The sequence below is a fragment of the Tauraco erythrolophus genome, chromosome 13, assembly GCF_009769465.1.
Source record: "Tauraco erythrolophus isolate bTauEry1 chromosome 13, bTauEry1.pri, whole genome shotgun sequence".
Lineage (NCBI taxonomy): Eukaryota > Metazoa > Chordata > Aves > Musophagiformes > Musophagidae > Tauraco > Tauraco erythrolophus.
In genome coordinates, this window is record NC_141477.1 from 20027555 (window position 1) to 20049432 (window position 21878).

General features: G+C 39.8%; 1 protein-coding gene across 1 annotated transcript in view; it reads left to right on the forward strand.

Moving 5' to 3' along the window:
• COL4A5 (collagen type IV alpha 5 chain) overlaps positions 1 to 21878 on the forward strand; it is an 82098-nt gene that overhangs the window by 31992 nt on the left and 28228 nt on the right. The window contains exons 3-27 of the mRNA XM_086619853.1: positions 3423 to 3512; positions 4764 to 4808; positions 5550 to 5594; positions 5700 to 5762; positions 6517 to 6570; positions 7295 to 7321; positions 8574 to 8654; positions 9688 to 9750; positions 10289 to 10324; positions 10423 to 10464; positions 10572 to 10664; positions 12512 to 12565; positions 12666 to 12722; positions 14819 to 14863; positions 14962 to 15015; positions 15194 to 15235; positions 15701 to 15833; positions 16622 to 16795; positions 17288 to 17371; positions 18614 to 18706; positions 19287 to 19357; positions 19587 to 19778; positions 20234 to 20402; positions 21081 to 21173; positions 21264 to 21368. Coding sequence (XP_086475979.1) covers positions 3423 to 3512; positions 4764 to 4808; positions 5550 to 5594; positions 5700 to 5762; positions 6517 to 6570; positions 7295 to 7321; positions 8574 to 8654; positions 9688 to 9750; positions 10289 to 10324; positions 10423 to 10464; positions 10572 to 10664; positions 12512 to 12565; positions 12666 to 12722; positions 14819 to 14863; positions 14962 to 15015; positions 15194 to 15235; positions 15701 to 15833; positions 16622 to 16795; positions 17288 to 17371; positions 18614 to 18706; positions 19287 to 19357; positions 19587 to 19778; positions 20234 to 20402; positions 21081 to 21173; positions 21264 to 21368 — 2005 coding nt within the window. The remainder of the gene's footprint in view (positions 1 to 3422; positions 3513 to 4763; positions 4809 to 5549; positions 5595 to 5699; positions 5763 to 6516; positions 6571 to 7294; positions 7322 to 8573; positions 8655 to 9687; positions 9751 to 10288; positions 10325 to 10422; positions 10465 to 10571; positions 10665 to 12511; positions 12566 to 12665; positions 12723 to 14818; positions 14864 to 14961; positions 15016 to 15193; positions 15236 to 15700; positions 15834 to 16621; positions 16796 to 17287; positions 17372 to 18613; positions 18707 to 19286; positions 19358 to 19586; positions 19779 to 20233; positions 20403 to 21080; positions 21174 to 21263; positions 21369 to 21878) is intronic.

Genomic DNA, 21878 nt, shown 5'->3' on the forward strand with positions numbered 1-21878 from the left:
CTCATATCCCCAGTGATATAATGTCTTTTTTTGGCATTGACTTTTTGGGGAAGACTTTTTAAATGTCTTTTCAGTTTCAATATGTTCTTGCAAGGCAGCTGACAGTTGTTCCTGGCATCTGAATCTTCATGAAAACAGTATGGTATATGCAAGGTGTGCACTAGGAAAAGCCTGGAGACAGAAACAATGGCTGAAAACTTCTCTCTTATGAAATCCTTCTATATGCTATTGAAATAGAAGACCAAAAAAAAAAATCTCCCCAACATGATCTGTATTCTAGAGAGCTGGATCAGCTTGTATTCTTCCCCTAACCACATTGCCCATGTTTCTTTCTCCAACCAATGTTCTGATCCAAGATAGTGATTATAGTGAAGATATTTCTATATTTTATAGTGCAGCTATAAGACTTTGGAATAAATTGCCCAGAGAAGTTGTGGATGCCCCCTCTCTGGAGGTGTTCAAGGCCAGGTTGGACAGTGCCTTGAGTAGCCTGGTCTAGTTGAGAGGTGTCCCTGCCCATGACAGGGAGGTTGGATTAGATGATCTCTGAGGTCCCTTCCAGCCTATGCCATTCTATGATTTCCTCTGTGATTAGTTTGATACAGTTCCCCCAGGAAGTGTCTGGTGTAATCCCTCAGCTGTTCCCGGGTGTAGTCCTTCAAATCATCTGTTCATACCTAGGGGTAAGTTGCTGGTAAACTCCACAGGAGTTGCTCTGGCAACAGTTTCCTTATGCAAGGCTCTCGTTGTTGCTGCTCACTTTCAAAGTGGGCTTGGAAAATGCTCGTTTCATAGTTTCAATAGTGCAGTTTACTGGCAGCATCTGTTGCCTCCTGTATTTCTCTTGCTTAACTGTTCAGCTTCACGTGTTCCTCTTTCACTTTAAAGACCTTGACTTCCCAGTTCTGTGACTACTTAGAGTGGAGACCTCAGAGTAGTTGTGTTTTAAAGAACAGTTCTTCAGCCTTAGATGACACACGAGGCCAACCCTCTGCTGAAAGTCTGTTGTAACCCTTTGCAGATGTTACTTTCTCTAACAGAAACATGAAGAAGTGTAACCAAGTTGAGGTTAGTAGGCATTGTGTAGCCTCGCTAGCACCTGACACATCTGACGTGCCTCTTGTACACAGATGTATTTCTTTAGTGTGCAAACACAGCTCTTGCCAGAGCTTGCTCCAAAGTCTGGTGCTCTCTAATGTTTTCCTTATCAGGCACTCCCAAATTCCTCATTCTCTCTCCTTCAGGGATGCACTAACCCTTTCATATCCCGGCCTGAGATAGTAATACTCCTCCAGTCTTGTTTTTCAGATGAAGTAGCATGCCAGCTATATAGCTCCATGTGAAAGTACAGCCTGGCATGTTGTGTGGAAAAAGACAGTCAGGACCTTGACTGTCAGACTTAAGCTAGCTTCAATTCGTGATGCAATTTCGGCATTTTCACAGGGGACAAAAGATGTCTGTCCTGTATAAGAGAGCAGTATGTGACCTACAGTAAAAGAGGAGTGTTTCCCTTTTAGTTAATAAGACACCAGCTTTAGCAAACCAATTAATGAGCTGTCCATTGCTATCCAAGGAATCCTTCTGAGTCTCGCTGTGTACGCAGGACTAAGTACAACTTCGTGGCTTCCTCTGTAAGGTTGCAGTTCTTGCTTGCACACAGCCTTTAATCTCTCATCCAAAAGGTTTTCCTCTTATGTTTCCAAGGAAGCAGTATAGCAAGTACTGGAAAAGAAGGCAGGAAGAGAAGCCCTGTTACTTTCTCAGATAATTTTGCTGAGATCTCAGCATCCTGTAAATGCTTTGAATGCTTTCCTGTCTCCCAGGGTGGAATACAGAGCACCTACCTAAGCAGAACAGTGAGAAATCAGGATGTAAGAATGAGATTGAACACTGCTGTCATGCTGAATTCCTGCTATTGTGCTCAGCATCCAGCTGCTCGTAGCAAGTAAAGGGGAGATGAGCGAAGCCTTAACGTTGCCTTTTGCACGTTGTGCTCAAGGCTGCAGTTAGACACTTCTGCCTGTTTGTAATCCCCAGTCTTCAGTTCTCTGCTGCCGTCTTCTTGGAGATGTGAGATTGCTGCTTCGGTTCTTTCATCTGACTGAGGAGAGCTAAGCAGGACCTCTCACGTTCCCAGAGTGCCGTAGCTGGTAGACTGCCAGATAATAGATGTGGCTTACTGTTCCCATTCTTGCTGAAGTGGCGCAAGAAAATAAGAATTCAGGATGAATTGGTTTAAAGGGAATGTACAAAAGCCCGCACTACCTTTAACCTAGTAATAAAGGTGTTTGTTAGGGTGGAATGTTTCTTTGGCACTTCCTGTAGTTGTCATGAGAAAATCATTGGGGTAAATAAACAGAAGGTTTTTTGCAGGTAGGAACCAACCCTACCAACCAAGCCAGACCTATCTGTAGGGCAATAAGAAACAATGCTGGCAAGCTGCCTGTTCCATAAGCTGTTATATGTACTGGTTGATGTAACAGAGCTGTAGGAAATACCCATTTATGCAGTTGAAAAGTGTACAATAACATATATATGCACAAAAAGGTGTATTAATTTTGGTATTTCCTAACTTTTCTGTGCCAATTGAAACTTTAATATTTACTAGTTTTTGTGAACCTATGACATACAAGGAATAAAAGTAAATATTTTATGCATCTGCAGCAGGTAAGTGACATTGTTGACTTACACTAACAGGTTAGATGGTGGCATAGGATGGTATATGGTATTTGTTATGCTACTGAAGGTCAATCGTTGCATAAATATTTAGTAAAACATGGTTGCTGCTTGAAAGCTTACTTTTTCAGCAAAAAGTGACAGATAAATGGAATAAGGAACCTTGTTTCCTTGCTGTTTTCTGTCGATTTCACTTGATTTAGATTGTAAGTGCTTTTATGTTCTGTATTTGTAGTGTTTAGCCTACAATGCATGACCAGGATCTTAGTTGCTTTTCTATTACAAATTACAATCTCACAACTGTGAAATAATAAACGGCAACCATGGTATAGCAGCAACCTACACCATTCTGAGAGTTTTTATAGGTATTGCAGCAGAGATGAGTTTTTGAGAGAGACTTAGTAACTAATAAAGATGTGTTTTTCGTGGGAAGGGGAGAGAGTTCTGTGTTTCAGCAGTACAGGAGAAACAGATGGTTGAATTACTTTGGTAAATGGATGGCTTAATACTGGATAAACATCCTGTGAAACCTGTTTAAGGGATGCAATTAAAGGCAGCGTATGTGTATGTTCAGGAATTCTGTAGCTAAGCAGGTGAGATGTTTAGTCATAGTGTTATGTTAGTTTGTTTGTCTGTATGATGACTTCCTACAGAAAACCGGAAAGATAATGTGTTTTGTAAATTTTTCCATCATAACTTGTGTTTTTGTCACGTTACACCTCCACCACCACGTATTCTTTTTGTAGGGTGAAAGGGGATTTCCAGGCTTGGAAGGACAGCCAGGATTACCTGGATTTCCAGGACCAGAAGGACCACCTGGTCCGAGAGGCTCGAAGGTAAGTCTTGACTCGTTTGAATAGCATGAAAATGCTAGATACTGTTAGCTTGCTTGTAGTGCTGATCCTAAATCATTCCAGAACTCCTAATTATCATTGGCTTAATAGTCAAAATCTTCAGATGATGGAATATGACAAAGGATTTTTTGTTTGGTTGGTCTGAATAGTTGTCTAGAGGAAGAAGATTGCTCTAAGTTTCCTGTTCTTCACCTACACACATGCTTGTGAACGCTCCATGTGTCCTTGTATCCGTTCGGTGGGTACTGCAGATGGATGTCAGAGAACAGGTTTGGCAAGGTGCTGTGATGTAGTTCTATTAATCCTTGCAATAATGCACTCCATCACCTGTCAGCTGCCCAGAGGGGTCCCACCACATGAGTAAACTCTTGTTTGCAGCCGGTGGCATTCCTGGGCTGGTTTTGTGTGGGACAATGCAAATGAAGGCCTCATTGAACCTCTGCAGAGACAGCTGAGGAACGCTCCTTGCTTTCTCTGGAGGCTTTTTGTTTATTTTTGTTTGCTACTGAATTACATCGTTATGCTCAGATGGTGTGATACAGTATTAACATGTTGAAAGCCTTCCTCTGATTGCTTTCATATTTAATACAAGATTATCCAGGATCTTCTATGTCTTTGACAAATGCTCACAGTATAAACTAACAGAACACATCAAAAAGGAGCAAAGAAAAAGATAGGTAGGTGGTAAGAAAAAAATGAAAGTCTACACTAAAAGAATATTAATTGAATATAACGAGAGTGAAACAACAGAGGGATATTTGACTAGAAAGATTGGATTATATTTTTATTCCATAAATGCCTTTTCTTATCGAGATTTTAATATGAAGTTCTGCATTATCATAATACAAAATAATGATGGTACAGTATCATTCACATATAATCTTGTGTAACTTGTCTTGCCCACAAGAGGCCACTGTGGGATATTCGATGAAGGCACTTGGCAGGTATCTGCTTAGCAGCAGTTTTAAATAGCTTTGATTTTTTAAAAAGCATTTCCTCTTAGTCATAGTTTATCAGTAGTAACAAATATTTTTCAATTCAAAGTCCGACACTGAAAATAAGCTAATTTTGAACCCTTTACTCAGGAAATGACAACTAATGTAACTTTCTGTCCACTTACTGTAGACATGTAGAAGAAATTTTATCATGCTTACAGTTTAATTTGATAGAAAGACAGATTGCAAACTTGACTGTGGTTTTTTTGTTGTTGTTGTTTGTTGGTGTTTATTTTAGGGTGATGATGGACTTCCAGGGCCCATTGGACCCAAAGGCATCAGAGTAAGTGATGGTGCAGTTTTAGGGTGATACATTAGAGTTATGGATAAAGACTGGCAGGCATTGAGTGGGTTCTCACACAAGTAGTGATTTATGGGGGGAAAATAACTTATATCTGAAGAGTAACTTATATACCAGCTAGAAGAGATTGTATTACTTTTTATAAGCAATATAAGATTGCAAAAATAATACTTTCTTATGTATTACTTGTATTAATTTCATAAACTCATTAGGGAGAGTAGCCCCAATACTTATCTGTTTTGCTATGCAGGACCTAAACACTCTCCTGTAACTTTGCTTCAGTTTATTCTGAAGTAGACACAGTATATGAAGGTTGATGTGGGAGAGGTTGATTTGTCTGGAAATCCTTTAGGATTTGTGCCTTTGCTTTTTTTTTTGCCAGACCCCTCAGCTGGTGACAGTTGATGCATCTCTGACTTCATTGGGACACATTCATTTTCCACACCATGAGTGTTCATTTATTTTCTCTATATATCTACATACTGTTACTTTAGTTGTTCTGCATTGTCTTCTCTATGTTTTTGTGGATATTTCCCTGAAAGAAGGGTAAGAAATTTGATGGCTGTCCAGCATGGCATTCCTTTTTTACAGGTGATTCAGATGTTTGTTTTTCTTTACTTACATTGGCACAAATAGGTTACATTTAGTAAAATCTTGGTAAATCCTTTTGCACATCAATTCATACCATACCATTTAAAATACATGTGGTTAATTTCCCCTTAGGGACCGCCAGGGCTTCCAGGATTTCCAGGAACACCAGGACTTCCTGTGAGTAGAAATGGGCTGTATAGATACCATTCTGTTCCCTTTGTCTTTCAGGCTCAGAAGATGGTCCTACAAGCTAACTCTTCTTTCCTCTTTTCCACTTTAAAGGGATTACCAGGACAAGATGGGCCACCAGGACCTCAGGGTATCCCAGGATGCAATGGAACAAAGGTGGAATCCCTTTAAAATTCTTAACAATGCAACAATAATATGATAAAGAGCTCTTTTGTCCTGGCTGTAGCCCATAGGTTTACATGCAACAGTACTTGCTGTTACCAAGTTGTGCAGGTAATTCCAAGATAATTCAGAGACACATCTGAGAGAAGGGATCATGGTCTGGTACTTAAAGCACAATTCTTGCCAGAAATTGCCAATACCAAGACACAATGTTTATACTCTACAGCCAGCGTGGTTAAATTCTTTGTTCTAATCTTTGCTTTTATAACTGAGGGAAGCATCTGGTAATTAGATCATATACTGCATCTCATCTTTGAAGTAGACTCTTGCTACCAAGGAAAACTCATTGTCTAACAGTGGGACTTTTAATTATTAATTTTTAATAATACTGCATCAAAAATACTGATTCAATATCCTTTTTGGAAGGAGTCACTTTCATTCTAACATGTTACTTAGATTCAGGTTGTGCTCTTTCTGTAAGAGAAGTTGATCTTCTATAGCACTATGTGTGTTTTCCATCTCTATAGTATTGTACTTTGCCTCAAGTATGTGGAAATACCTGAATGTGTAAAGTTCTGTTTCAATTGGTTGTGTGATTTAACAAACTGTTTGTCTTAAAGCTTGTTGCAATACAATTTGCTACTCTGGAGTCATCAGCTAATAATGAAACTGGACTTTTTAGTCAAAATTTGTCTGTTTTTGTTATGTTTTGGTTTGCTTTTGGCTAATTATTTTCTTCATCCCTAAGGGAGAGCGTGGATTCCCAGGCAGTCCAGGTTTTCCTGGTTTACAAGGGCCTCCTGTAAGTAAAAGATTTCCAGATCAGCTGTAATCCACTAGAAGACTTGTACTTAGATCTGTGAAAGATTGGATAAATATCAGCCTCTTTTTTGCAGTTGGTCTTTTAATAAATAAGAATATATTATTTTTTATGATTAATCAGGATATTTTAGATGTCTAATAAAAGAGTGAGCTTTGCTGCTGCATGCTGTGGTAAAGCTAATAAAAAGCCCTTTGACTTCTCACATGCTGAGGTGCTTTGCCACCTGCAGAAAAATACAAATACATGCATATATGTCAGAGAAGTAAGATCTTGATACTGTCATCCAGTCATCTAAAGAGTCATGCTGGTCATTAACGGGGCAGAAAAAAGAGAGCACTGCAGGGTGCTTTCATTATAAACCACAAGGATATACAGCAAAGTGGCTGTCAGAACCAAAGCACGAACAGAAAGAAGTCTAGTAGGCAGGATGGATAACAGGAGGCAATAAAGAAACAAATTGCTAGGAAAAGGAAATGTAGCCCTTTAATGCTCAACGTTCACTGTGCAGGTACCTTTCTAATTTTTCCATTTGATTCTGAAGATCACAAAAGGTATATTTTCTTCATTTTTTTTTTTTTTTTTTTTAGATTTCTATCTTTAATGCTTGCTTCGTGGTGTAGATCTGATTAGTGGTTTGAGAAGAACGTACCAATGATTTACTTCTATTGATTTTTCTTTTCTTTTTTGTTTCTTTTAAATAAAGGGACCCCCTGGTCTGCCGGGTATGAAGGTAAGCGTTCTGTACTCGCACGGCGGAGTACTAAGCAGGCATGGGTGTGCAGTGTGTTCTGGTGTAAGTAACCTGCTTGCTTTTATGCAAGACCACGTGTGTCAGTTGGACTCTGGAGTGACGTTCTGCGGAAGGCTTAGTGTTTCTACACCACTCCGGTGGAACTGCCTGGAAATTCTGCAGCAGTTGTACTCAATTTGAGTCAGTAGTTCCAGAAGTAGCAGACCATTTTCTGAAGCTGGTTTCACTGAGAGTGTGAGGGACAGTGTCTGTTTGTCTTGTGAAGCATCGAGTTAGCAAAATGCCTACAAACACCCAAATGCACCAGTAGTCTACCTGTGCGTGCTCAAGAACGCTGCTAGAGACTAAGCAATAATAACTTAAAATATCCAATAAGGAGAATAGTGCCACATCTTATGTTCCTTCTGGAAACATGCTTTTTACTGTATAGATTACTACACAGATGGCTTGTTCTCCTAGTGTAAGTACTCTCATCATCTGATTTTGGACCTTAAGGACCCCTTTTATTTTTTAAGGGGTTTGTTGTATCCTTGACCTGTTTGAGCATTATCCAAACCATCAGTTTTGATTCCAATCTAATTAAAAGGAAACTCAGCCCACAGAATTATTCCAATAAACTCCTGAGAGGACAGCATAACACTGGTGCTGTGAAATGGTGACTATTAGGCTAAATTGTTTTTTTCAGCTCCTTTTCTTCCTAATTGTTTTAAAGATATTAAAAGACAAGCTGATCAGAACATACACTTTTAAAACAAAGATCTTCCCTGAAATCAATAAGAAACTGTGCTTCAATATAGACCATGAAGCATGACTATTACGACTCAGCATTCATCTCATGAAAGAAAGTAATTTGATGACACTGAAAAAAGCTGAATGAGCCTTTTTTGTCTTGTGTCCTATCCATTGCTTTCACATGGAGCTAGAGCATCTCTTTCTTTTGTGAAGCATTTGTGTTTCAATCCCCTAATCTTTGGGAATTTAAATCAATGCTGATATATTTGTACATATAAAAAGAGAGCTTTTAATAGTTGATAGTTTAGCCATATGCAAGGATCTTTCCTAAAAGAGCAGTTCTTGGAGAATCTAGTGCTTATATTAAAGAGTACTGCTAGGGTGCAGCATAGCTGAGTCTCTGAGAGTCTTAAGAGCCACTGTGTGTCCTTTGGAGTCAAAATTGTGATAAAGAATTGTAAAATGTGCTATTAATTAAAGTCAGCTCTGTTTCTTCTAGGGTGAAGCAGGTGAAATAATTACATCCTTGCTGCCAGGACAGAAGGGCGACCCAGGATTTCCAGGTCTTCCAGGAATACCTGTAAGTTGCGTAAAGTATTATTAGGCTATGTTCTGCCAAAGAGATAACATGAACAGTATTTGCATTACAGCACAATTGGAACATTTGGTGCTAGGGGATCGATATGTTTATGTGGAGAAGCAGGGCTCACGTTTTATGTACCTCTAGTTTATGCCTTGAGGGAAAGTAAGTGCTTCCATATTGCTCTTAATAGGGTGACTCACAGAGGCCAGAAAGGTCCCCTGGTCAGGAAAGCGATATCCAGCAGACAGCAATAGTCATAGTTACGGACTTGCTTTCTGTTTCCCCCGCCTTCTCCTCCTCCCTAGACATTCTCTGTATCAGTTCTGGAGTTCCCTTCCCTTCTTCACCCTGAGGTAGAGCAAGTAACGTATGCCTTTCTGGGCTGTAGCCACTATTTTGGGTGGTGGAAAGAGAGTGTAATGTCTCAGCTGTACTCTCCATGTTGCACCTCCTGAACAGGGTTTCTATTCTCTCAGCGATCTTCTGTGAAAACAGCTAGTGACTCCAGGCCCTGTGCTTCCCCACTGAGCCATTCACTGCTTTAGTGGAAGAACAAGGGGAGCAGAGAATGCGTCTATCGGCCTGGACTGGACAGAAGCCAGAGACTCCTGTTTCCTGGTACAGAGAGGCAAGCCCCAGGCTACTCTGACCAGACTGAGCCTGTTAGCATTTCTGTTCCTCTGATCTGTGCTTCTCTATTGTCTGTTTCTGGCTGGGAGGAATCACAAAGTGTTTTGTTGTTCTCTCTCAGTGGGTGAAGAGAAAGAAAGAGCAAAAGTAGTTCAAAACCAACAAAAAAGCATTCCCCTGTCCAAACGAAAGAGATGCATTGATGTTGAGAGCAGACACTCCTAACACAATGTAGGCTCCTGTAGGCCTTTCCACAAGGGCAGAGTGGTTGGTTAGTGGTCAGCTACTTTGATTTGACGTGTATGGGGCACCAGCTGTTGGGTTTTTTGTCCTTGAATGTCTCACTGTTTTTTTTCATGCAAAGGTGCCTCTCATATAGCCTCCTCCACTTTCTCAACAGGGTCCACCTGGCTCCATGGGGGTACCAGGTCCAGTTGGCCCTCCAGGGCCCCCAGGTTTGACAGTAAGTTTCTTTAACCTGTTACCCATGAAGTGTTCAATAGGGCAGTTGCTTCTTCGTTTCATGTCCTCCGAGGCAGGTCAGTAAAGTGCAGAGATCTTGGTAGTCAAGAGTTGGTATGAAGACAACAGCAACCAAGCATTCGGTTCACCCTGCAGCTGCCACTGCACACACTTAAACGTGATACATTTGAGATACTCAGCCTGTTCCCAGACCTCTTTTTGCTTTAAATCAGGCTGAATCTTTGTGCAGGCTTCTTATTTGTGTGAAACCTGAGGGACAAGATTTAGCTTATTTAGACCAGGATGATTCTTTCCTTAGTGTTTAATACCTGGCTGTTTAATTTTATTTGACTCTCCTACTTAAAGGAAGAACTAGTTTCTTACATATTTGGGAAGATGAATAGCGAGAGGAAGAGCTCTGTAAGGAAGGCAAGGTGCCTTGTCAACATGGGTGTAATGCTTGGGGTCAAAGTAGCAGTTTCTGCAAGGAGGCATGTAAAGTGCTTGTAAGTTACTTTGTTTATTTCCTCTTTTAATAGGGACCTCCTGGTCCACCGGGGCTGCCAGGACCTAAGGTATTTTCTTTCCCCGATTGATGGTGGTGGTGGACTGTTCTGTTTTAATTTCTGTTCATTTGTGACTTCTAAGGGCTGATGAGTTATACTTTTTGCAGGGTAACATGGGTTTGAATTTCCAAGGACCCAAAGGTGAAAAAGTGAGTAGGTGATCATGATGATATTTTTGCTTATTACTTTGAAAATACTTATGCATGCCATTTGGCTCGTATTGCCTGTAACAAACTGCCATCTTCTTGCATGTTAGGGTGAACAAGGTCTTCAGGGACCTCCAGGGCCACCAGGACAAATTGGAGAACAGAAGAGACCAAATGACATCGAGTTTCAGAAAGGAGATCAGGTAAGAGGGAAACTATATCTGTCTGCAGTGAGCATGTGATCAAGCTGCAGCCTCCATTGGTTTGGCTCATATAGACTCACATCCTGCTTACTGTTATCCAACCATATCATTACTGCAGAGGTTCCATTATTTTTCTCCAAGTACTGGCTATTTCAGGCCTGAGTACTTTTCCTTTAATAGAAAGCATGCCAGTCACATTAGCTCAGTTACTTCCCTTAGGAAAATAACTATTCTTAAGAAACTCTCATAAAAGAAGTTCATAATAACAGTAAAAGGAGTAAAATATTCTCATTCCTTGGAACACCCAGACTGGGATTTTCAAAGCTGTCTGAGGATTCAGATTGCCCTTAATTAACCAGCTATGTTGTCATCCATTGTGAAGAAGTCTTTCAAAAATTTTAGCTCAATTTATTTTTATTTTATCTTTTTCCCCCTCCTTTTTATTTGTCATTAGTGATGCCCCAAGATCTTTCTTCCTTGTCATCCAAATAAAGTGCTTTCCACATTTCTGGCCTCTCAAAGGTGAATATCAAGCCATATTATGACAGTAAACTCAAACTGTTTGTTGGATTTGTATGGATCCTTCTCCACCCATAAATACCAAGACAGACAAAAACAGAGACTGAGACCTTTCTAGGATGACCACACATTGCAAACGTACATCAGTGGATAGCTCTAGGGGAATGCCTTGGTGGTGCCTAATGTTCTTCTGAAAGGAAGGATAACAAATGGCTTTGATCGAGATGAAGGGCAGAATTGTCCTGCACCTGCCAAAATAAAATACTGCCGTGTCCCAAAGCAGCAGAACAGAAGGAAAAGAGCAGCAGTATGTGTCCTTATAGTTCTAAGAAAACACAAGGTGACATTTTGACCACACTGTAGTTGAAGCAAAAATTCATCTGATTTTATTAGGGTCAGAGTAATTTGCTTCTGTCATCAGGGATCTCTGAAGGGCTAATTATACTGGCATTAAGTTACATAAGTGTACAAAATAAAAGTATTCTACACTCCTTTTAAAGCTGTAAGACTTCCAAACACAGTCTGAGTGCATTGCCTTTGACCAAAATTAACAATGATTTCAAAGTTTAAGAATTTATTTGTATTTCAACAAAGGTTATGCTTGGTAGTACCTAATCAGTAAAAAATTTCAACATTGCACTTATTTTTTTGTGAAGTAGACATGAAGTTCTGGTGCATAACTCCACCTGTGATCTCTCACTGAAAAATTAAGTGTATAGATGGGCTTGTAAAAGTCTGGGATGCCTCTAAGAAAGCAACAGAAACTCTGCACAGAAACCTTTTATGGATTAAATACTGGTAACTTTTCTTTAGGTTAATGGTGAAGAAATTGAAGAACTTGTACAGAGGTGTAACAAGACAAAATAGAAACCCTGATTTTCTAACACAGTGATCCTGTGATACTTTTCTGAAAAACGCAGTTTTGATCCTTCCGGCCTCACAACTCCAACAATTGCCGGTCATCCTAATGATTGTTGCTCCTGTAATTTCAGCAGGATCTGGCATTTATTCATTTTTTCTTTCCTTCTTTTTATTATTGTATAGCAGCTGCAGGCCACCAAACCAGCTGCTGCAGTGCATGCAGGAGGCAGTTGTGTCTTGGTGAAGTGAATCATCTAGATAAATAGGATGAGCAGTTAATAAAATTTATAGATGTACTTGAAGTTCCACACAAAGAAATAATAAATATGATCCTTTACTGTTCATAGTACTTCAGAATCTAAGTGAGAGCAAAAAAAGATCCTTTTTTTAAAAAAAAAAAAAATCAGCTGAGCTACTAGGGAGTGATTGAGGCTTTAATCCTCTTTTTCTTTGCCCATGCTTGACAGGGTATTCCAGGTGATCCAGGTCCACCAGGACTTCCTGGGCCACAAGGCCCTCCTGTGAGTAGTCCTCTTTTAGTTCTTTTTTGTTGCACACGTATCAGAACTGTAAATTCATTCTACTCAGTGGCTCGGTTTAAGATGATGTTTATGTGTCCAGGGTCTTCCCGGTGGTGTAAAAGGTGAAAAAGGTGAGCAAGGAGAACCAGGCAAAAGAGTAAGTAGTCTGTTTAACCAAACATTTATCTTTCCAATCAGTGTTATCTTTGAGAATTAAGCAAATATTGAATTCAGGTGGGGCCATCAGCCTCTGGGTAAGAGACTTCTTTTTGTTTTCCATAACCTGGCAAACTAGTAGATGACACGTCTGGTTTGTGAAAGTGCTTCTAGCTATGGATCTCTCACTGCTTTCTGATAGAATTATCTACATGTAGATCTTGGTTTTGGGAGCAGGAGAAACTAATTCGAATGATGTTATCTGGTTACTTGTGGAAACCTTCTTCAAAGTCCTTGGACTGCTTGACTAAGCTGGTCTGTGTAAACTTGTTCTCAGTGGGTTGACTTGTGAAATGAGTCACAAAACCAAGTCTGAACCATTAAGACCAGAAGTCCATTTGTCACTTCCCAAGAGACTACTTCAGCTTATATTCTGTCTGTGGAGAAGACAAGTCAGGATAGCTGCACCTGAGGATAGTACGAGTACTTTTGTTCCTGTTTAGGCTCAAATCCATCCTTGATACCACAGCTCAGAAAAGCTGAGGAAGATCATAGAAGAGTTAAGGAATAGAACGAAAATAACATGGACTGGACCAGCGAAGAATAGAAAAGATACTACCAGCTCAAAGCATTCTGTATTTTCACTTCCACAGCTACTGAACCCATAGTTTCATCAACATAATGGACCCCTTTGAAAACCAAGACACGAGCTTGCTCACATGAATTGGACAATACATAAACACTGTTTAGAAACATCTTGGTAATAGGTTTTCCAGTTTCCAGAGGAAATAAATATGATGGAAACAAATGTTTGGTATTCTAGATAAAATCCTTCTTAGTTGCTGAAATTTATAGGATGGCTTTGATTAACTTAAGGAATATAAGAAATGAGGCAGATTTCCAAAAGCCAAAATTCTCATTATATTTTGAGTATTTTTTGAATCGTATTTTCAAGTTGCTTCTCTCTGCAAAAGTGAATGGAACCACATAAATTCACGAAGATCTGAAAGGATAAAAGTCCAGAGATGATATGGCAGATGCCTTTTGCCAAAACCTTGTTTAGCAACATTTTTGTTTGATTTTATTACTCTGAATTTGGGCATGTTGCACGCTTAAGGTGCAGTTTTGCTATTAAGTTACTCTAAAGCTGCCTTTTAGGACTCCATATGATTCTGTGTGGCTCAAACTCATTTCAGATATACTCATAAAAATGTCACTATATGGAATCAAACAGGTAGTTTTGCAAATTCACAGGAAATCTTAAAACTTCATTTTTGAGAATCGGAACTCATCACTAACAATAAAGAACTCATTAATCACCTTATACTGTAGTACACTGTATCTGTCAGGTCTTATCAGCTTCTCGATGATTAAGAGTTGATCTTGACACTGTGGTGAAACTTAATCATCTCTTCTAGTTACGTTCCAGCAGGTGTCCCCCATAGATACTGCATCTATAATGCCAAAAATAGTTCTCTTTGTTTTGCCCAGTGAATGCTCTGGAATAAAGCAGAGCTTGCACTACTTTTATTGCAGCAATGACAAATCTGTTCAGCAAGAATAAATGGTTTTTAGAAGCCACTTCTTTGGGCAGAATTGCACTTATGTTTTTGTTGATGCTATTCTTCAGAAAATTTATTTAGTTTAAAGGAGAGTTAAAATTCAAACACAGACATGTTTGTATTTAGTTTCACCAGTCACGTCATACTGATTTCCTGATTAAATATGATGTTCTAGTTTTTAGGGAGTTAGGATCTGTTTTCCAAATAAAGGATTTCTCTAATGTTAAAATAAAGGGTGTTATTAAACACAGCAATAGTTAAAATCAGCAATAGTTAATTGGAGATCGTTTTGTGCTGTATTCTTACATTTCTTTGAGAGTTGTCATGTTTTTGTGCTCTGGTTGTCAAAATGAAAACCTCAGTTTAGATAACCCCATTGATTATACTTGGTTGATCTCTTTGGTGTATTTGTCACAAGGACTGTGTTCTAGTGAAAGTTCGAGTTATTGAAAAATGGGAAATAAGTAACACGATTTCCATAAGAATTCTTCATGGCTAAAGCATTTTATTTCAATGCTTTTTTGTGTCTTTGAAGGGAAAGCCTGGCAAAGATGGAGAACCTGGTCAGCCTGGTAGGGATGTGAGTAACTCGCGCATTTCTAACCTAAGCAGATTCCGTATAAGCTTTTCTTCTGATATGGAGAAGATCTGAGTGAGATTCTTTCCCTTTTCTTGAAGGGTTTACCTGGTGGACCTGGAATAAATGGTGCTCCAGGAAGAGAGGGTGAAAAGGTATGCCAATTTTTTTGTCATTATCACTATAGTAGCTTGAAAAGCTGCCATCGCTGAGTTCAGTTCTGCCTGAGTAGTAATTGCATTGCCTGTGCTGTTACAGTGTTGAGAAATATTTACAGTTACTGTCTTGTGTGCTAATGCAGAGTCTAAAAAATGCTCTTAATTTTCTTGGTAGGGTGAAAAAGGTGACATGGGTCCCCCTGGTCCTCCTGGAATTGTAAGTTGCTGATCCTTTCTTTTCTTTCTGTGTTTGGTTGACAGTGTTGTCTCATCATAGTTCTTGGGTGACTGAGTCTCATCTCTGAGTACAACAATAACAGAACCAGTAAAGATTTCATATATTCAATAACAGAAACGATTGTTTCCTTCTTTCAAGATAGTTTCTGTGCTCTAGGATTTGCTAGGTTACAAACACAAGGCTGGACTATAACCTCAGACCAGCAGAAACTGAGTCAGCTTCACTGAAGCCTGTTCTAATCATGTTAACTTAGCAGTAAAAGTGCTTCTATTGGGGAGTGCTTTTTACTGGAATTTTACCTGGTAATTCAGTGGAGCGAGAAAAGCATCCTGTCATTGGTATAAGATTCAAAGTATGTTGAACTTTTCCTCCCTCACATCTCTTTGCCTTTCCAGTGACTCTTTTCTTGGCAAGTTGTTTCACACGAACATGAAACATTTACAGGTCATTTCAAGACCAGGCATTGATGCAACAGTAGGACCAAAAGGTAGCAAAGGATTGCCAGGACTTCCAGGAGCCAAAGGGGACCGTGGATTCTCTGGTAGGCCGGGCCCACCGGGCTTGCCAGGTTCTCCAGGTAAGAATGCAAGCATTAAAATAAGTTGTATGCTCAAATCTCTGAATGGATATTTAGCTTCACAGTCTTTTCACTCCTCTTGACAGATGGACTGAGCAGAAAGTGAAGGCAGAATTATTTAGGGCTACCTTAGAGCTTGAAGGATGGTCCTTAGCTTATAGGGATAACATGAGGAATTCTGAACATTCATTACCCCTCCTATGGTGAACAGAGCATGCTAATAGTCAAGGCTGTCAAACAAATACTAGCTTAATGGTCTTAGGGGTAATTTATCTCCTATCACTTACCTATAACGTACGTTATCCATACACATAGAAAGTGCTGCGTACCAGAAGTCTGGTACCTGGCCATCAAACCTAATTTCTGCTGTACATTGGCCAGTACCGACGGAGGGGATGATCTGAGTCCGCAGTGGGAGTAGACACCTGAATTTGCCTTATACATGCACAGAGCAGAGCATTATGGTTCTAATGTTACAGTTTGTAAATGCTCTTCTTTCTGTCAGTACTTCTTTTCATTAGTCCTGTTTTATTTTTTTTCCTCCATAAACTTAGTTGGTGAGTCTCAGATTAGTTCTTCAAACAAAAATCTCTGAAAATGCAAAATGTGCATATGTCAAACACTGCATATCGTGTAGTTTGATTTCGTAAGAGAAATGTTATGGAGTACTTACGTGGAAAGACATAGTCTTACCTGTAGCACATTATTCATCGTATATCATTGTCAACCTTGCAAAAAAGTAATTTAAACCTTTGAGCTATCAAGAAACTAAGTTCTTCCCATCTTAGGGATCACTACTGTTGGACCTCCTGGCCCACCTGGCTTACCTGGTGAGAGAGGACAGAAGGGAGATCCAGGTTTACCTGGTGTTTCTATTCCTGGGCAACCAGGACTTGATGGACCACGAGGACCTCCAGGACCGCCAGGTCCCCCAGGGCCACCTGCACCATCTGTTCCTCCTGGTAAGTGATGACTACATAGACAGCAAGCAGAAGAAACTGGACAGATTGCAAGCTATTTATATACATTCCCCAAGTCATTGCCATTCTAAATCAGGATATTTGTAGGAGAACTTTAGCCTTAAGGACAATTACATAATTTGGGAATTCAATACTGTTAATTGCAGTCTGGCTTTATCATGCCTCTTTCTACCTCCAGTGAGGTCTGCTATGGCTTATCTGTGAGATTCAGCTAGACTGGAGGAGAAGAAATCTTGTCAGATTTGAGGGACCTTTGTGCTAACTCACACAATAATGACAGTCTTCTAGGGCCAAGCAGATTTGGTGCAGATATACGAAATTAAGTATTTTTCCAATTTATGTTATATCCTGTTTACATTAAAATTTGTGCATGAAGCAAGAGGTAACCACTATGGCACTGTCTTGAGTAAATTTAGCTTTCATGATATGATCTAATCAATGCTTAATCATTAAACTTCTCCTGATTCTCCTTAGGTGAAGGGTTATGTGAGCAGGGGCCGCCAGGTCCTCCAGGAATTCCAGGACAACAAGGCTTTATGGGGGAGCGAGGCCAAAAAGGTGCAGTGTCATGGCTATCTTGTTTTTTCTCTTTTTCTTAAAGCTTGTCAAACACAGTAAAGCCTGTATTAAGTAAGGATAAACAGCATCTCTTTTCAGTAAGGTTGAGTGCAGATATTTTCTGTTTTGGAATAAGATAGATGTTTTATTTGGGCATAGGATAGTCCCTCAGCTAGTGTTAAAACACAGGAATCTCAAAGTGACTGAGGGTACAACCAATGCCAGAGCCTAGCATGGCTCATGATTAAAGTAAAATGGAACTTCTGGTTTCTGAGTACCTCTCAGGTAGATAGAATCAAAGTGCTTTGTAACAGCAGTCACCAGCTCTATGTGAAAAAGTTTTATACTTCTTTCGTGAATAAATTTGACATTTTTTTATGGAAAGCAGTGTTGCAATTATAAATGTGAGATTCCTAATTTGAGTTGATCAATCTACAATGAGTTTGTTTATTTGGTAAGCAAAAGAAAGACATCTTTAATGTGTATCCTTGTTTCCAAAAAGACAACCTTGCAATGAGGATGCTGATATGGGTAAGTGAGGATCTTTTCCTAGCTCAACCACAGACATCCTAGATGACTCTGGGCATCTCATTTTATTTTGTACTCCTTTCGAACAGAAGTCTTTTTTCTCATGGAGATTGTAAGAATTAATTAATTAACCTACATGAAGTACTTAAATACTACATTGACAAATGTCAGAAAAGTCTGTATGTGAAGGAAATTCCTAAACTTCTGTAAACTATTCTCTTTTCTTTTTCATTTTTAAGTGAAATAAGTTTAGCCTGTTGTCAGATTGATGAAATACTCCAATACTTGTTTTGCACTCTTGGAGTTTAATTAACATTTGGGATTTTGATATATGTGTTTCAGAGTTGTAGGTTGAAGTGTCAAGTACCTACTTTAGAAGAAGACTCTTTTGTTGAGAAAAAAAGTCCACAGTTTTACTTTTCATTATAGAAAGCATTTTTTTGTTGTTGTTGTAATTTATTTTGCATATCCTGAATAATTTCTAGTCATATCTGATATTGGTTGTCTGACTTCCTAGCAACCAGAAAGCTTCAGTCCAGCCTTCATGGAGTAAGGTTTCTAATATTTAAGCAATCATAGAATTACAGAAAATAGTCATTTGGGGCTTGGTGTTATAGATCAGTAGCAAGAAAACGATTGCTTTTGTACTGAATTCTTTTGGTATTTTCTAAGATCTGATACTCAAGTATGCTTTTTCAATGCAAATCTCTTTAGGTGATCAGGGAGACACATGCTTCAATTGCATAGGAACTGGAATAATTGGGCCTCCTGGGGAGAGAGGACCACCAGGACCTCCAGGTAGTCCAGGTAAGGCTATATATTTTGCTCAATATATTCTATAAAGTCAGTTTTGTATCTAAGTATCTGTGTATAATGCTATTGATATATCTGTGTATTGTATACAAATTCAGATGCACAGTTGCCAGTTCCAGTATGTAGTTGGTGTATGTCCTGTTTTACACAGCTGGGGAATGTTAGAAGAAACAGGCTGGATACATGTAAAACAATCACTCATTTCTCTGGAAATCTAGTCTTTCAAAAAAAAATTCTCTGATCAAAGACAGTCTTGCAAGTATTCTGCTTATTGAAGATTTATGGTCTGCTATAGATCTAACTGAAAGAGAGGAATTAGCATCTACTACTTGCTTTTCTTGAAATGATAGAGGAACTGGAGCTGTTTAAAAGTGTGACTTTTTTTACACTACTGATTCAATGTAGAGTTACAAATTTTGTTCTGCTCAAATAAAATCAAGCTCTCCAAAAAAACCAGACTATACCTTGCCTGGTTTTAAAACAACTTAGCTATTATCTTAGGCAAACAGCATGCTTGATATTTGAAGCTTCTACTGTTTTATGTTTTTCTTTTACATTTTTCTGCATTACTCAGGTTCTCCTGGTTTTCCTGGACCAAAAGGTGAAAAGGGGCTTCCTGGATTAACTGGCCTTGTAGGGCCACCAGTAAGTGGTGGTGTTATGATCTGGTGGGAAAACAGTGTCTCATATGTCTTGCATGTTTGGTAGATCTGTGCACAGTAGATACGAATTCTTGTCTAATACTTATTTTTTTGCCCATAACTAGCTTGAATGCATAATTCTTATATTGTGCCAAACTCAGAGAGGGAGTGAAAGAAGAACTAAAATGCCTTTTTTTTTCTTTTTTTTTTTTTCTTCCCCACGCCCCTCCCAGGGATTCCCAGGGTCCCCAGGTGCTCCTGGGAGACCTGGTCCTAAAGGAGACCCAGGGGATGTCCTGACATCTCCAAGAATGAAAGGTGACAAAGGAGACCCTGGCTTCCCAGGACCTCCAGGTCTTCCTGGCATAGATGGCACTCCTGGACGAGATGGACTGCCAGGTCTACCTGGCCCTAAGGGAGAACCTGTGAGTTCCATTTTATGCTCTCTTTGATTGAACAGATGTTTTGGGAAGTCCTAGGTGCATTTGACATAGTGCAGATAAGAGAACTGGCAAATGCTCTTTTTTTCTGAATGTGACTGATGCAGTAATTCTCCTCGGTAGATGCCTATCTACGGATAACCTACAGACGTACTCCCTGAATCTGTCAGTGCCTCTGAAAATAAGCTGAGACTTTCCTTGGGTAGTGTCAGGTGGTCTCTTCTGCCATTGTCTACATTTCAGCAGTGCAGTGTGAAGAATTAAGTAACTAGGTTTAGACCTTATCTCTGCCATGTTAGTAAGATGTATGCAGCTAATAGCCTTGAGAGCTAGAAGGATGGAAACAGCCAAAGTTTTTAAAACAGAAGCAATGAAAGACTTTACTCCATTGCTACTAAATATGTGTTCCTCTTTCCCATCCTGCTCTTCCTTTTTTTCAGGGCAGTGTTGCATTCAAAGGAGAAATGGGTATTCCAGGTGATCCAGGAATACCAGGACTTCCTGGAGACAAAGGACTTCCTGGACCTCCTGGGTTTGGTCCACAAGGTTCACCTGGTGAAAAGGGCGTCCAAGGTGTATCTGGCCGCCCAGGGCCTCCTGGAGTTCCTGGTAAGTTGGTCTCTGTGTGCTATTGAACAAAAGCAGTAAAATCAAGTTTCATCCCTTTGCTCCGGATAGTTCTCAGAACATAATGCTGCTTAGAAGCTTTTCCCAAAGGCGTTGGTTGTAAGACCTCGTATTCATAAGCTCCCTTCCTGAAGGTCATCACAGAGTTGCAAAGTGAGCAGAATTGGTGCTACGTTACTGTAGGCACGTGACTCACCCTTCTGCTCTGACCTCTAAAGAAGCTTCTCCTTCTCAACTGACTATAGTGGAAATGCATTGTAACTACCATCTGGCTCGTGCTTAACAATACTGCAACTACAACGGTTTTTGAAAACAAGAGTTTGCTTTGAACAAGTTTGCTTTTGTTACTTTCTTGTCAACTACACAGATTCTGATCAGGTTGTGCTGGTGTCAGCTGTGGAAAATACTGTTCACATGATGGTACCTGGGAGGAAGCTAAAAAGATAACTTTTCAAGAAAACTGTCTTTAACATTAAAAAAATGCTGCTAAGCCTAGAAGTGCTATGTGGGGCTCAAGGGGGGATAGGCTATGGGGTAAAGTGTTGCTGGTGTTTAAGTTCTTTGTAAGCTTGGGATGCGACTAGCATCTTTTTTCTGCTCAAAGAAAAACAGAAAAGAAACTCCTACTGCGTGATACATATTTCTTCTTTTTGGTTTTAGGTCCAAAAGGTGACCCTGGCCAGACTATTACAGAGCCAGGAGTTCCTGGCCCACCTGGTCCTCCAGGAAGAAATGGTGATCCAGGTCTTCCAGGTAAAGCAGCAACTAGATATGCAGGGAATTCCAAGATCATTTTATTCTGACTGATTCTTGATAACCATGTTGATTTTCCTCTTTCTACAGGAGATCCTGGTCAGCCAGGTCAACGTGGCTTATCAGGCATCCCAGGTGCAAAGGGAGAGCCAGGTATTCCTGGCATTGGACTACCAGGTCCACCAGGCCCAAAAGGTATGTTTACAGCCATGTTACTGGATTGTACTGGCTGGAAGAGGGGACATAGAGGGTTGTGTCCCTTCACATTTTCCTAGTGAGTTGATTTATGTCTCTAGAATCCTTTGAAAAATGTTTGTCTTGAATTTATGCATCTTTATAATAGTTTCAGAAGTATCGGGGGAAAAACCTGCTGAGCTTTTATTCCCCTGTTCGCTGTACTGCTCCTTCATGGTAGCTTATGTTTTTCCGTAAACCAAGGACACAAAAGCAAATGCGCAAAACTTGGGGAAATTAGGAATGTTTGAGCTTGAATCAATAAATGATCTCCAAATGCTGCCTTCAGATGTTAATGTTTCTGATGCAAACTGTTTGTAATTTTTGTCAGAGCACACAGCATGGGGAGTGCCCTCCTCGGAGAGGAGTGCCAAAGATCCTCTGTGGCAAAGACCGTATACTCAAACGTTGTCTTAGCCAAACAGGTACCCCTCAAGTATGCTTGAGCTGGGACAGAACCTCTTTTCAGAG